The sequence below is a fragment of the Bos indicus x Bos taurus genome, chromosome 16 (assembly GCF_003369695.1).
Source record: "Bos indicus x Bos taurus breed Angus x Brahman F1 hybrid chromosome 16, Bos_hybrid_MaternalHap_v2.0, whole genome shotgun sequence".
Lineage (NCBI taxonomy): Eukaryota > Metazoa > Chordata > Mammalia > Artiodactyla > Bovidae > Bos > Bos indicus x Bos taurus.
This window is the reverse complement of record NC_040091.1, coordinates 37906920-37922786: the sequence shown is the minus strand read 5'-3', so window position 1 is coordinate 37922786 and position 15867 is coordinate 37906920. Positions and strand designations below refer to the sequence as shown.

The following is a 15867-nucleotide window of genomic DNA, read 5'->3' as shown; positions in this document are numbered from 1 at the left end:
TTGAGAGTTCTTTCTGAGTTCAGGTGTAGAAACATTTTTTAAGATTTGATTTGTTTCCTGCATTGCAAGTGCATTCTTTACAGCTGAGCTACCTGGGAAGCCCACAAGTATGATATGACTAAGTATTTTCTCATTCTTTGATGCCCTACGTACTTCCTGATGGCAAATGGGAACTCCTTCCTCTCATTCCAAATAAAGGATTATTAGTTTTGATCTTCAGACAAGGCAATGGCACCCCACTCCAGTACTCTTGCCATGTATGGAGGAGTCTGGTAGGCTGCAGTCTATGGGGTCACTAAGAGTGGAACACGACTGAGCGACTTCACTTTCACTTTTCACTTTCATGCATTGGAGAAGGAAATGGCAACCCACTCCAGTGTTCTTGCCTGGAGAATCCCAGGGACGCGGGAGCCTGATGGGCTGCCGTCTATGGGGTCGCACAGAGTCAGACATGACTGAAGCGACTTAGCAGCAGCAGCAGCAGCAGTTTTGATCTTCATGGTAAGAAGCTAGTGGGAAAAAAAACTGGTTGGTCAGATTTGTTCAAGGTTGAAAATTTTGGTTGTCTTCTTTTAGAATCTTACTGTACTCCCTCAACTCTACATTTTCTTTTGTTGAACTTTATTGGATTTGGTAGCTCTTCCTCATCTGTTGTGGGCTTCCCTGGTAGCTCAGATGGTAAAGAATCTGCCTGCAATGTGGGAGACCCGGGTTCAGTCCATAATTTGGGAAGATCCCCTGGAGAAGGGAATGGCAACCTACTCCAGTATTCTTGCCTGGAGAATTCCATGGACAAAGGAGCCTGGCAGGTGACGGTTGATGGGTTGCAAGGAGTTGGACAGGACGGAGCGACTATCACTCATATGTTGTAATTTGTGTTAGAGATGTTCATGTTTTGTTAAAGACTGGCATTTAAAAAAATATATTATTCTTCAATGGGGAGAGGTGATTTTTAAGCAGCAAGGGAGAACTTTAGTGGTTTGCCACCTTCTTAAATTTTGAAATTCATCCGGTTGAATATTTTGTATGATAGTTTAATTACATACTTATACTCAGCTGTGTATTATAAAATAGAACTCTATTCTCATCATATATTTTAACTTCTGCTCATTATAGATATCATCTGAAAATTAAAGTCCATCCTAAACAAAGAAAATCTATAATTTTTTCAAGGAAAACTTTTAGCTGCTATCCATTCTTTACCTGTTAAGACAAATTAGGAAATGAGAATTGAATTTTACTTACCTAGTAAAATAACTGATCCTCTTCTCAGATATGTTCTGGAACTCTCCAAGAATCCTAAGGTCTCAGATATCAAATCTGTAATGTATTTTTGATGAGAAATAAGCTGAAAATAAAAAGGAAAAAAATTCTCTCACTTCTTGAAAATATACATATGCTAAATTCAGAGAGGCTTCCAGGGAAATGAACTTGGTTGCTTATACCAAATCAGGGCCAGGTTAAAACTTGGGGGTTTCTATGTAGAAACGTTACTCTCTTGCTTGCAGGTATTATTCAGCTTGTTATATGATATCCAGTTTTTGGGTTTCCAACCTTTGGTTAACATCCTTCCATCCCTACCTGTCTATTGTTGCAGTTTATGCTGATTTTCAGAAAACCAGCTCATTCAGCCATGGAAAACTAATTCCAGTTTTTCTTTTGGTGATCTGAAATGCTGTGCCCATCTTTAGACTGCTCAAAGTAGGTGGGTTGGAGGAAGAAAAAATAGATGATCCATGTAAAGGAGAAGAAAGTGGGAAAATTTAATTTTTGTCTGGTCTCAAGCCCTAGCTGTAATTGTCCACTTATTATCTTCTCTTCAGAGTCCTTCTGGATTCACCTTGTGCCCATTATGCTTTTCATCACTTTGTATATCCTTTAACATTGTCTTGGTAACTCTTAGGGTAGTAAATCTTGAGTGGACACTTACAAGATTGTTACAGATGTTGAGCACCACCAGCTCAAAATTGTAATATTCATCCTTTAGGAAATATAATGTTGACCATTTTAATTCTGAGGCACAGATTTTTAATGTATATTTACATGCCTGTGAAGCAGAAAAAGGTCAGTAAAGATCCATTCCATCTGGTGTTATATAAAACACTGTGATTCTCTGCAAAACTAAGACAAACAAAATTTTAGGACTTACTTTAACTACTCTTTCCTCTGTGTCTTCCAAAAACAGGATCAGAGGCACCAAGCCTGCATAAACCACATCATTTAGCATCCATGTGTACTGACTCATGTCCATGAGTAACTGACCAAAGTGGCGAATGGCCATACTCCGAATACCTTCATTACCCTAAAACATGCACACAGAAAAGACCTCATTTGAGGATATATATACACACACACTAAATATATACACACACTAACATATAGTATGTGTATATATATATATATATATACACACACACACTATATAGTATATATATTTATATAATGTATATAACTATATATGATGTGTATATATGTGTGTGTATATATTTATCATTTGTTTTTAGAAAAGATTCACCTTGGGTAAATTCACCTTGGGTCTAAGAAATCATCTCTTCTTCTGATTTTGAAATAAGACTTACTTACCAAAATTCATATTACATGAAATAAAATCCCCTGTGAAAAGTGAGCTTCTTAAATTTAGGAAGATAGTATTTAATAACATACTAAAGATATAATTGGGGATGGTCTTGATCACTGTCTCCTGTACAATGTCATGAACCTCCATCCATAGTTCTTGCTCCTTGGAAGAAAAGCTATGACCAATCTAGACAGTATATTAGAAAGCAGAGATATTACTTTGCCAATAACAGTGCATCTAGTCAAAGCTATAGTTTTTCCAGTAGCCATGTATGGATGTGAGAGTTGAACCATAAAGAAAGCTTAGAGCTGAAGAATTGATGCTTTTGAACTGTGGTGTTGGAGAAGACTCTTGTGAGTCCTTTGGACTGCAAGGAGATCAAACCAGTCAATCCTAAAGAAAATCAGTCCTGAATATTCATTGGAAGAACTGATGTTGAAGCTGAAACTCCAATACTTTGGTCACCTGATGCGAAGAACTGACTCATTGAAAAAGACCCTGATTCTGGGAAAGATTGAAGGCTGGAGGGGAAGGGGACGACAGAGGATGAGATGGTTGCATGGCATCACCAACTTGATGGACATGCGTTTGAGCAAGCTTCGAGAGTTGGTGATGGACAGGGGGGCCTGGCATGCTGCAGTCCATGGGGTCACAAAGAGTCAGACATGACTGAGCAACTGAACTGAACTGAAAGATATAACATGTAAAAATCCATATAACTTGGAGATAATTTCTATCAAAATACTTAGGGTAATGTAACCATGATATATTCAAATGCTGGAGGCCTTTACAGAATTGCTACTGAATACCAACGCGAGTTCTTTGCATACTGGCATAATACTAGGTTTCCAAGGGTTTACTTAGTCCAAATAGGATGGTGATTGAATTATAAGGATTCTAGAAGAGAAAAATTACAAGTCAGAGGAAGAGGTTAATTTTTTAAAAATATAATATCACTTCCAGGTTTTACAAAAATATTATTCCACTTTGAAGATAATTATTTACATGGACATACTAATTATCAGCTGTATGAACTTGGTCTAATATTCACTTCAGTTTGCCTCAGTTTGCTTATATGTAAACTGGAAAATAGTAATAGAGTTGTCTTCTAGTGAAAGTGAAAGTCGCTCAGTCATGTCCGACTCTTTGGGACCCTGTGGACTATTCAGTCCATGGAATTCTCCAGGCCAAAATACTGTAGTAAGTAGCCTTTCCCTTCTCCAGGGGACCTTCCCAACCCAGTGATTGAACTCAGGTGTCCCACATTGCAGGTGGATTCTTTACGTGCTGAGCCACAAGGGAAGCCCAAGAGAGTTGTCTAGAGAATTATATGAAATTGTCCATGTAAATCCCTTAGAATAATGCCTGGTGTACAGTAAATGCTCAATAAATTTTAGCCAGTGTTATTATTACTATTATTATGTCCTTATAAAAATCTTTTCTGCCACTAAGTTTCCTCTTTCTATAATTTAATAATATTGAGCCCCCTTTCAATGAAATCTGCAGAACTAGTAAGAAGTTACAAATTTTGGCAAGATAATTTACTATGACACAATTCTCTGGTTCACAAACAACTCATCAAAGGAGTCTTTAAAAACAAATAGATTTCTCATAGCATACCAACATGTTCTTGTTTATTAAAATACTATATTTTTAATAAACTATACATTTACCATAAATACTACACATTACCATAAAAATGAGAATTTTCAAAATGCACAACTTTCTGATCAAAGACTTTCTAATTAATGTTTTCTATGATAATAAATTCATTTGGGGTATTACACATGTCAACTCTAATACCCATAATATACCTGCTACTCACTCTGTTTTACAGATGATGTACTAACAGACTGAGCCACTTGCTCAAGATTTCACAGCTAGTCAGTGGCAGCACAGGGATTTGAACCTAGAAAGTCCAGATTCTGTGTTAACAAATATAGCCACTAAACTACAATTCCTCTTTCATCTAAAAATAAAGGCTACATTTTGACTCTCATTTCCTATGGTCAGACTTCTGTAGCTTAAAAACAAACATACAGGGCTTTCCTGGTGGCTCTGTGGTAAAGAATCTGCCTACCAATGCAGGAGACATGGGTTTGATCCCTGATCCGGGAAGATCTCTCATGCCATGGAGCAACTAAGCCTGTGAGTCTCAGTTAGCCTGTGCTCTAGAGCCCAGGAGCCACAGCAACTGAGCGCATGTGCAGCAACGACTGAAGCCCACGTACCCTGAAGCCCATACTCTGAAACGAGAGAGGAAACTACAGTGAGAAGACTGTGCACTGCGACTAGAGTATAGCCCCTGCTTGCTGCAACTAGAGAAAAGCCCGAGCAGCACGGAAGACCCAGCACAGCCAAAAATAAATGAATACATAAAATTTTAAAAATGTGTAAAAACACATATACAAACTTAGAGCTTACTTGGTCAATATTATTATCTCTGGAAAACAAATGGCAGATCGGCACAAATTGACCGCCTTCTGTTCACTTATTCTGGAATGTAATATCATTGCCTTAGCTGGTGCTTCAGCTGAATGATGAAACCCAATGATCTCACATATCTGTGAGAAACTCACATGATCCATCAGAGGACAGTAGCTGGAGGCAATTCTGGTAGACAGGGAGGAGTAGGTCACCTTGTCCAGTCTGTCTAAAAGCTTTCTGAGGGTTATCAAGGCCCGGATTATAACAGTCATGTCTTTGGAAAGGAAGGCATCCAAGATGGATGTTAACAAGCTGCAGACATTTTCTATCTATGTATAACAGAAAGAAAGCGGTGGGAATTAGAGACTAGAAGGAGACTTGAGGTAGCATTTGATACGCACACCTCTGATTGTGGGCACCATGCAGTGATGTGCTGGGGCTGGCTTATAGGAATCAATTGTCAAAAAAAGTCACTATTAAAAATTTAAATTTTGTAAATTTAGAAATAAATAAAAAACAATGGTAGTAAATATTCAAGACTCATTTCTTCCTATTTCTTTTGCTAAATTTTCTAATTTTTTCTGCCTTTCCGGTTGTTTACATGTATTGTATCTGGATGGTGGAAATATTAACTAATAATGTGCTACTGTGCATCTCTGCCCAGATCCATGTTTACTGATGTCCCTTTGATAGATTGAAATCAGCGATGGTGGGAGTATTTACATCAGGGAATAAGTGGTCTTATTTTCACAGAGTTGATTGTTTAATAAATATTTACCAACATGCCATTGGCAGTACTAACATCTAAACATGAGAGCCACTGAGCTCCTGAGCTAAGTTGTGGGCCTCAATTGCAGATCAGAGACATGCAGAGTATCAAGCCATTAAAACATGAAAAGGAGGCATCAAAAAAGAGAAAGAAAGGCTGGAAAGAAAAGAAGTAAAAGAAATAAATACCATTTGCCAAAGTAATAGCCAGAAGACGCTTGTGTCATGCAGGAAAACTGAGTCCTTACTAGTAGATGGTATATTAAACCTCAATCCAGATCACTTTCTACTGTGTCTCTCTTGGTCAGAGCACTAGACAAGGCAATAAATAACTTTCTATTTATAATTCATACTATTGACTCCTATGATTTATCTAAAGCAAATTAACTATGGCTCACTTCATTCTAAATTTAAAATGAGTGCCCACTGACTGTCTTTAAGCTTTCAGAGACTATGCTTAATACATATACTGCTGCTGCTACTGCTGTTAAGTCGCTTCAGTCGTGTCTGACTCTGTGCGACCCCAGAGACGGCAGCCCAACCAGGCTCTGCCGTCCCTGGGATTCTCCAGGCAAGAACACTGGAGTGGGTTGCCATTTCCTTCTCCAAATACATATACTAGGATTTATTAAATTTCTTATTAAATCAGTAACAATTTATGGAATATCTGCAGTCTCAGCATTGTGCAAGGTACTTTGGAATTTGCAAGTGAATTATAAAACTTAGGAATATGCTTTGATGTACTCTTCTGGGAAGGCAAGTATTCACATGACAGTGGGAAATGATATGGGACAGTAGTTCTCCAGTTTAGCCTGTACCAGAATCACCTGGCTAAAATCTTTGCCTGTGTGGATCACAACAAACTGTGGAAAATTCTTCAGGAGATGGGAATATCAGACCACCTCACCTGCCTCCTGAGAAATCTGTATTCAGGTCAATAAGCAACAGTTAGAACCAGACATGGAACAACGGACTGGTTCAAAATTGGGAAAGGAATACATCAAGGCTGTATATTGTCACCCTGCTTATTTAATTTCTATGCAGAGTACATCATGCAAAATGCTGGGTTGGATGGAACAAAAGCTGGAATCAAGACTGCAGGGAGAAATATGAATAACCTCAGATACACAGATGACACCACCCTTATGGCAGAAAGCAAAGAGGAACTAAAGAGTCTCTTGATGAAAGTGAGAGAGGAGAGGGAAAAAGTTGGTTTAAAACTCAACATTCAGAAAACTAAGATTATGGCATCCGGTCCCATCACTTCATGGCAAATAGATGGGGAAACAAGGGAAACAGTGACAGACTTTATTTTCCTGGGCTCCAAAATCACTGCACATGGTGACTGCAGCCTTGAAATTAAAAGACGCTTACTCCTTGGAAGAAAAGCTATGACCAACCTAGACAGCATATTAAAAAGCAGAGACATTACTTTGCCAACAAAGGTCCATCTAGTCAAAGCTATGGTTTTCCCAGTAGTCATGTATGCATGTGAGAGTTGGACCATAAAGAAAGCTGAGTGCCGAAGAATTGATGCTTTTGACCTGTGATGTTGGAAAAGACTCTTAAGAGTCCCTTGGACTGCAAGGAGATGAAACCAGTTGATCCTAAAGGAAATCAGTCCTGAATATTCATTGGAAGGACTGATGCTGAAGCTGAAACTCCAATACTTTGGCCACCTGATGTGAAGAACTGACTCTTTTGAAAAGACCTTGATGCTGGGAAAGATAGAAGGCAGAAGGAGAAAGGGACGACAGAGGATGAGTTGGTTGGATGGCATCACCAACTCGATAGATGTGATTTTGAGCAACTCCGGGAGTTGGTGATGGACAGAGAAGCCTGGTAATCTGCAGTCTATGGATTTGCAAAGAATCAGACACGACTGAGTGACTGAACCGAACTGAACTGAGGATCACCTGGAGGAATTTTGAAGTCATAGGTTGGTGGGCACAACCTCTAGGATTTGTGATAACATAGGCCTGTGATAGGGCCTAACAAGGTGCATTTTTAACAAGTTTCCAAGAGACGCTGATGCTGTTAGTTTCAGAGTCATAGGTAGAGAGCCATAAATATAAATATTATATAAGCAAGTGCTTATAGTTGGAGTGGCTCTGAAAGGGATCAGGGTGCTAGAAAGCAGAATATTCAGTGAAATTTGCCTTGAGATAATCATTGAAAAATAAGAAAAATGTGAATGGGTGGAGGAGGAAAGTAGTATAAAGGAAGAAAAAACTTGAATGAACGCTCTGAGACAGGAATTAGTGTGTATTCATGTGTATATGTTGGAGTGAAAAATAACTTACAGACATGTGGTTTAGACTGAAACAAGAGTGTTTATGTAAGGCAATTTTGATAAGTCCTGAGTGTAGTGAATAATCTTCTGGGAAAATAGAAATAAGATGATAAAGCCTATTAACAACACATCCTTTCAATTCAACTCAGTTTCCTTATTGATAAAATACTTGATTTTGTTTTAGTGATGTATAAACTAAAAATAATCAGTGTTTTGTCAGTAATGATATTGAGTTATCTCAGATCATCAAATCTCAGATCGTAACTTTGAGTGCTGGCAGACACAAATCACATACACATGCATACCTCATTGATAACTGGTGCCATACTGGCAATTTTCTGAAGGCTCAATTTGCAAACTGCAGGATCGGGATCATTGACCCAGTTTCTGAAGAGAACCAAAAATTTTTCTGGGAATGGGTCCTTGAAGAAATTATTGAGAAGCTAAAAGAAAACAGTTAAGTTTGTAGATGGAATAATGGCCAAGCAAGATTTTTTTGCTTCAGTAATAAAAATCAAGACATGTTTAGTAAAACGAATACAAATCACACTAAAACTCTAAATACATACACAAACTTTTACTTCACATATATTTCTGGGCCCATAGAGGGAAGGAGAAGTAGCAGATGTAATAAGAAATACGTGCTTTGTTATATACATATGATGAAAGAAAATTTCATACATATAGATATGATGAAAGAAATTTTTCACATAGGATAATAGAGTTTATGTTAACTTTTTTTTTTTAACTTTTTATACTTTTATGCTGCCTCCTCTTTCTCTTACCTGGAGAACCTTGGTGCCTAATAGCAGTTATATGTTTACTTATTCATTTTCTACCATGTAATGCATACCATGGGCTTCCCTGGTGGCTCAGATGGTAAAGAATCTGCCTGCAGTGCAGGAGCGTGTGTGTGTGCTAAGTCACTTCAGTTGTGTCTGACTCTTTGTGGCCCTATGGACTGTAGTCCGCCAGGCTCCTCGGCCCATGGGATTCTCCAGGCAAGAATACTGGAGTAGGTTGCTGTGCCCTACTCCAGGGGATCTTCCCAACTCAAAGATCAAACCCATGTCTCTTATGTCTCCTGTATTGACAGGCAGGTTCTTTACCTCTAGCATTACCTGGGAAGTCCGGGAGACCCAGGTTCAATCACTGGGTCCAGAATATCCCTTGGAGAAGGGCATAGGAACCCACTCCTGTATTCTTGCCTAGAGAATCCCATGGACAGAGGAGCCTGGTCTGCTACAGTCCATGGGGTTGCAGAGAGTTGGACATGACTAAGCGACTAACACTTTCACTTTCAATGCATATCATAATCTTAAAATTATGGTCTCAATGCATATAACATCAATAAACCCTCTGAGGCGGGGAAAATATTTCTTTACCGACTTTTTTTAATCTTTGTGATTTATCTCACTAATGATGTTTAAAGTACCGTGTTCATATGTTGCTTGATATCCTCCACAAATCTGTGGTGTGTGTGTGTGTGCGTGTGTGTGAGAGAGAGAATCATACAATTCATTAAGAAAAAACTAAGGTCATAGTAGCTAAATGGATAAAGATCAGGGTATCCATAATATGAAACTTTAATTTATAGATAATAATATTTTAAAAATATTCAACCTCTCTGAAAGTTTTAACAGTAAGAACAAATCAAATCACCCGCAGGACATCTATTCTACCTCTCACATTGGAGAGCTTGTCCACGGTGGTGAAGTGCTATGGAATGAGCTCACCCATGAACTGTGTGGGGAGCACCGATGGCCCTGCCTTCCAGTTAACCGTCCCCAGACTGAGAATGTTTATGTCGCTAAGTTGTGTCCGACTCTTCTGTGACCCCATGGACTGTAGCCTGCCAGGCTCCTCTGTTCATGGGATTTCCCAGGCAAGAATACCGGGCCGAGTTGCCATTTCCTTTTCCAGATGCTCTTCCTGACCCAGAGATCAAACCTGCGTCTCCTGCATTGGCAGGCAGATTGTTTACCACTGAGACACCAGGGAAGCCCAAGAATGCTTATACACTTTAGTTATTATTGCAAATTCTTGGAATCTATTATAAGAAAATAAAATACCAAAAGAAAGAAAATTTAGGCACAAAGATGTAAACTTGATTGCTATTTACAGTAGTAGAAAACTGCTGCTGCTGCTGCTGCTAAGTCGCTTCAGTCGTGTCCGACTCTGTGCGACCCCATAGACGGCAGCCCATCAGGCTCCCCTGTCCCTGGGATTCTCCAGGCAAGAACACTGGAGTGGGTTGCCATTTCCTTCTCCAGTGCGTGAAAGTGAAAAGTGAAAGGGAAGTCACTCAGTTGTGTCTGACTCTTAGTGACCCCATGGACTACAGCCTACCAGGCTCCTCCGTCCGTGGGATTTTCCAGGCAAGAGTACTGGAGTGGGGTGCCATTGCCTACTCCAGTAGAAAACTAGAAATAACAAATATAAATATATGGCATGGGCATTGGTAATACTATCTTAGGTGTCACTGGCTTAAAAGACCAAAATAAGGTAAAATACATAGATTGTGTGCTCAGAATAACTAAAGGCCAAGAGGCTGCATAGTTGAACTGGAAAGTTGACAATTGTCCAGAAATTCTAAACAGAGAAAGCAGTGGAAGAGTGTGGTCATTGCTGATTTCCTGGAAGGACAGTCATGTGACTCTCCAATTGTATTACATCCATGATGTAATATTACATCCAGTAAGTATTACATCCATGATGAGAGAGGCAACTAGGTTTCATTCAACATTATCAGGTATATTAATGACGCTTATATAAATTTTATGTAGTCTGTATGTTTATTTTTTATTTGTTTTTTTTTTTTCAGGCTCAAGGATTCTTATTTTATTCAAAGGATTTTAAGCCATTACTGTCGATCCTTTTGTTGATCAGATTGTCATAGGTTTTCCTGGGGATGGTCCTTCAAGCTGGCTTCTGTGTCCTTTTGACCCATTCTGTCATTTTTTTAAGTAAGTCTGGCAGAACAGGGTGTTTCAGATTCATTGTGTACATTCCGTGGAATCAACCATTCCTACAGGGAACCCTTGTTCCTTTTGTGGGAAACAGTATGTAGAAACCAAGATCTGAGGAGTAGAGGTACTCACAACTTCTAGGCCTTTCTGAGCTAAGAAATTTTTTTTCTCCCTCCCTCCATCCTTTTTTTCTCCCCCACCACTTGTCTTTCTCTTCATCCATCTGTTAATGTTAAAAATCTGAATTCATTTGCTTTATTTGAGATAGAAATTAAAAACAAATAGTAAGTGTAAATCTCTTTTAACTGTGTTATTGTAGGGGAGGGATTTGGTATGTTATGTTTAGACCAGTTAAGTATTTGTACATAATTAAAGGATAGTACAATAAAAATAATGAGTCACATAATAAAATATGAGAGATTCAAATGTATTAAGCAAGTTTGAAAAACATAGGTGATTTGCTATTGCAATGTTAAGTTAAACTAATTCATGTATCCTTCTGAAAGCTTTAGAAGTACATACTATAGTGTAGGGGTATGCCTTTGTAATTTATTAACTATTTTCCTATGAAGTTTGAAATCATGTCATACTTTGGGAAATATTTAGCATCATACCTTAAATCGAAACTTGTATATTATATATTACTTTTAGGGAAGATTAGATTTCATTTAGTTAATTTCATTTTATAGAATTTTCTACATGCCTTTTGTGAGCAAAAATCTTCAATTTGCTTAATTCTTTATGGCATTCCAATATTTGATGTAATGTTCATGTACAAAGTGATAGAGTTCTATAGTTTCATGTTACCCAGTTATTTAGTCCATTCTTTTTTTTTCCTCCATGCAGTCTGAAATCTCATTTAGATCCAAATGTTACCTAGCACCTTTAGTAAACTCAATTATCCACATACTTTAACAAGCATGCAGAGATATATGAATTAGTTCTACAAAAATAATTAGTTTGCACAATTCAAACCCCTTCAAAGTTCAATTTCTGGAACAGTCTAAAGGGACAACCCTCTCATAGTCCAAATCTATCTTCACCTTACCCCCTCAGCTTCAGATATCTGTTATTGTCTTAACTTTTGGTAAGAATCAGTATATGGAGAGGGAGATAAAACACTGGAATGTTGATTTAAGTTTGGATGAGGAAAGGAAATGAGAACCCAGTTATTCACAGTCTCCTAGTGAAACTCACTTCAGTGAAGAATATTATTGTTATGACACTGTCTTCTGACCTTCTAGGACCTTCTACAGCGAGTTTGTAGAGATAATGCAAGGTCTCTGGAAACTGTGGAAAGTTGTATTCACTGAGAGTTCTGTAAAGAAGAATAAGGCACTGAATTAGCAAAGAAGATAAAAACACTTTCTGCATCAGCAAATGCTAATGGTAGAAAAGGGAGAACCATTAGCCTTATATTTTGTATCATGCAGATAAAAAGAATATTCTCAAATATCCCTTAATCCAAGGTAAACTGCAGCCCCATTATGAATTCTGTGCAGACTCTGGGGAGTTATATATACCTGGATCACTGATAATATCTCTGTCCTTAACATCAGTCCTCTTTCCTGTTTCTCCTATCCTGTGTCACAGTATAGACTGCCCTATGTTACTGCAAGCTCCCATCCATGCCTGACCAAAAGTAGAAAAAATAAATAATACAAAATAAATATCTTGACAATCAAAGGTGACCACACAGATTACACTGGTAGTTTTAGACCAAATCATTCCTTTGAATGATATAATTAAGAAACTATCTTGGGAGATATCCTAGGTTATTAAGGAGAAGAGGTGGTGAGCCCTGATTCACTGAGCCGTTCTCTATAAGACACTTGGGCCAGTGACCAGGCTCACAGTTATTCCAACATGCTGGCCTGGATCAGATTAGCAGGACTGGGAAGGATCATGTAACAGAGCTTCGATTTGAAGATTCCAGGAAGAGAAGCACTAAAGTGTTGTTGTTCAGTTGCTATTTTGCATCTGACTTTTGGCGACCCCGTGGACTGTAGCACATGGGCTCCTTTGGCCCCCACTGTCTCCTGGAGTTTGCTCAAACTCATGTCCATTGAGTTGGTGATACCATCCAACCATCTCATCCTCTGTCACCCCCTTCTTCTCCTGATCTCAGTCTTTCCCAGCATCAGGGTCTTTTTCTGATGCTCAAATTTGAATGGGCATACAGATCAATCAGGGATCTTGCTAAAATGCAGCTTCTGATTAGTAGGTTTGGAGAGGGCCTTGAGATTCTGCATATTTCACTCCCAGGTGATGCTATTTGTATGTGGACCATGCTTTGAGTAAGAAGATTCAAATGTACTAAGGTACTGATGATAGAATGATTCTATCTGTAGGATGGAAAGGTACCACCTTTTGTTTTTATATAAAATAAGATATGTTCTTGAAATCTATGTGCAAATAAAATGTTGGTTTAAAAGCTCCAAGAGTCCAGGAACCATATGCACTGTACTTTCTGAATCAGTCACAACTTCAAATGGTCTACTAAGTTGTCAAGGCCATGTATCTTGATTCTTGATCAGAAAATCTGATTCCTGTAATCAGAAGCTTGCTATTCACTGGTGGATTAACTAGAAAAAGAACTGTGGTACAAGTAAAATCCCTTTTCTATTATACTTTCCCAAATTTATCTGTCTCATTGGGCACAGGTTTATATCAGACCTCTTCTAAGTGGGAGCACATTTATAACCATCTGATGTCTATAAAGCAGAAATCAGCTAACAACAGAGGAAGGAAGAAGCAGATTCCCCTCCAGCTCTCCTTATCTGAAAGAGAAACTTGTTGGGTAGAGGACGGATAATTTGGTATCTATATCATTAGGTAAGAGAGAAAGGCAAGGAAAAGTAAACCCCCCCTCAAAAATAAGTGAAAAAGTAGAAGTTGAATGGCAATTCAGATTATTAAGAGAGATTTGGAAGTTTGGAGTGGATACTGACTGTGTTCCCACAGTTGAAGAAAGATGAAACGGGTAGGAAAGAGACAGAACATTTCTCAAAGCCCCTGCTCTTACTTGGCCACAAGGTAGACTCCGTGATGGTGAAACAGCACTTGGGAAAACTGGTTCCAGCAGTTCTTTCTCTTTAGAGCAGTATCCACCTCTTGAAGTCCAGAACAATTCAGCAGAACTCTCAGGGCATCCCGGGCATAGCTAAGGGCCCAAAAAAGAGAGTCATCACCTGCCAGTAGCCATTACATAACTAAATACAAATGACCTGGCTTTTCTACGATGGGCAGGATGCTGATTTGGGAAAGGGGATGCTTCAGAGGAAAACAGCACTAAATGGTCTTCATCTCTCCTGATTAACAGGGTGTGGGGGTGTGGAGTTAAACTGAAATTGTAGCATATAAAATCTAGGATTAATAATAGAGCAGCATATTAGTTTATTAAAAGCTTATTAGCAAAAGATGCTAAATGATATGAAAACATGCTAAAGGTGCCTGTTGATTGTCTTCTTTGGATGCTTTAAATAAATAGAATACATTCTTACCTACTTGAGATGATTTGGTGTATGTCTGCTTGAAAGAGAGTGGATTATATTAGCATACTTAATATCTTAATGGGACAGATTGTGTTTGAGAGTCCTGCCTGGCTTAGATGAGGGCAAATAGCAGACAGTTGGGTCCAGATTACCCTGCACAGTAGTAAACCTAACTGTAATCTCTTGGGCAAAAGAGAAAAGCTGAATTTACCTTATGTGGACAGAATGACAGGCTTCCCAAGTGGCACTAGTGGTAAAGAACCCAGCTGCCAATGCAGGACACGTAAGAGATGCGGGTTCAATCCCTGGGTTGGGAAGATCCCCTTGAGGAGAGCATGGCAACCCACTCCAGTATTCTCGCCTGGAGAATCCCATGGAGAGAATTTCCTGGTGGACTATATAGTCCATGGGGTTGCAAAGAGTCAGACATGACTGAAGTGACTTAGCATGCATGCATACATGGACAGAATGGCAGCATGCTATCATAAGCCCACTCATCACATCACCAACCACAAAGCAACTTTACATTTCACAAAACACATTTGGGCATATTATTTCACCTGACACCTAATTTACCCTGAGAGATTATTATCAGGGTAAATGGCAGAGCTAGTACATATCCAGCTTTGGACCTGCTGCTCCTCCCTACTCTTTCTCTCTGTGTGGTGGCCTCCCTTTGTGGCAGGAATAAACTGTGTTCTGTGGGAGTGATTTTTTTTTATACACTACATACACATTCAGGGAAGGTCCTAGCTTACTTTGAGGTACTTAGGGTAATTACTTTTGCAAAGGCATCCTACCCCTCTAAGGGAAGAAAACTATAATAAATGAATATACTGCACATGGGATTATGTAGTTCCAAAGGAACCCAAAGGAGTAGCACATTTCTTATTCAGTCTGAAACAAGCCCTAGTATCTCACAAAGGCCTGTCTTCTGTCATCAGTCGCAGGTTGCTGCTGTAAAAGAGTTGAAGCATGAGGGCCATCAAAAGCTGGGGGAAAAACTGGGCCACCGCTTTCTTGTAAGGACCAAGAGGCAGTAATGTGCACAGGGCCTGGGATGCCTGTAATGGAAAGGTTTGGTGTCAAGAATGTAACCATCTCCCTTTAAACCCAGTCAGCAGTGATGAGGGACGTGGAAAGGGAGGGACTCTGCAACCCTTCCCCCAACTTCCTCGAAGGAAACCTGAAGCGAGCATGTATACTCATTCATTCAATAATGGTCACTAAGTCCATTCTGAGGCAGGAACCGTGCCAAGCATTTTCTGGCCATGGGCTCCCAAAGCACTGTCAACAGTGCCTGACTGCCAAACCGGCAGGAAGCAAGCTGATTCCCAA

At 39.1% G+C, this 15867-nt stretch overlaps 1 protein-coding gene across 1 annotated transcript in view; it reads right to left on the bottom strand.

Moving 5' to 3' along the window:
• The window catches only part of MROH9 (maestro heat like repeat family member 9), a 101116-nt gene that overhangs the window by 19793 nt on the left and 65456 nt on the right, over positions 1–15867 (bottom strand). The window contains exons 12-19 of the mRNA XM_027564102.1: positions 15451–15593; positions 14061–14198; positions 12233–12353; positions 8372–8509; positions 5158–5334; positions 2150–2302; positions 1931–2047; positions 1246–1348 (exon numbers count right to left, since the gene is read on the bottom strand). Of these exons, the coding sequence (XP_027419903.1) occupies positions 1246–1348; positions 1931–2047; positions 2150–2302; positions 5158–5334; positions 8372–8509; positions 12233–12353; positions 14061–14198; positions 15451–15593 (1090 nt within the window). The remainder of the gene's footprint in view (positions 1–1245; positions 1349–1930; positions 2048–2149; positions 2303–5157; positions 5335–8371; positions 8510–12232; positions 12354–14060; positions 14199–15450; positions 15594–15867) is intronic.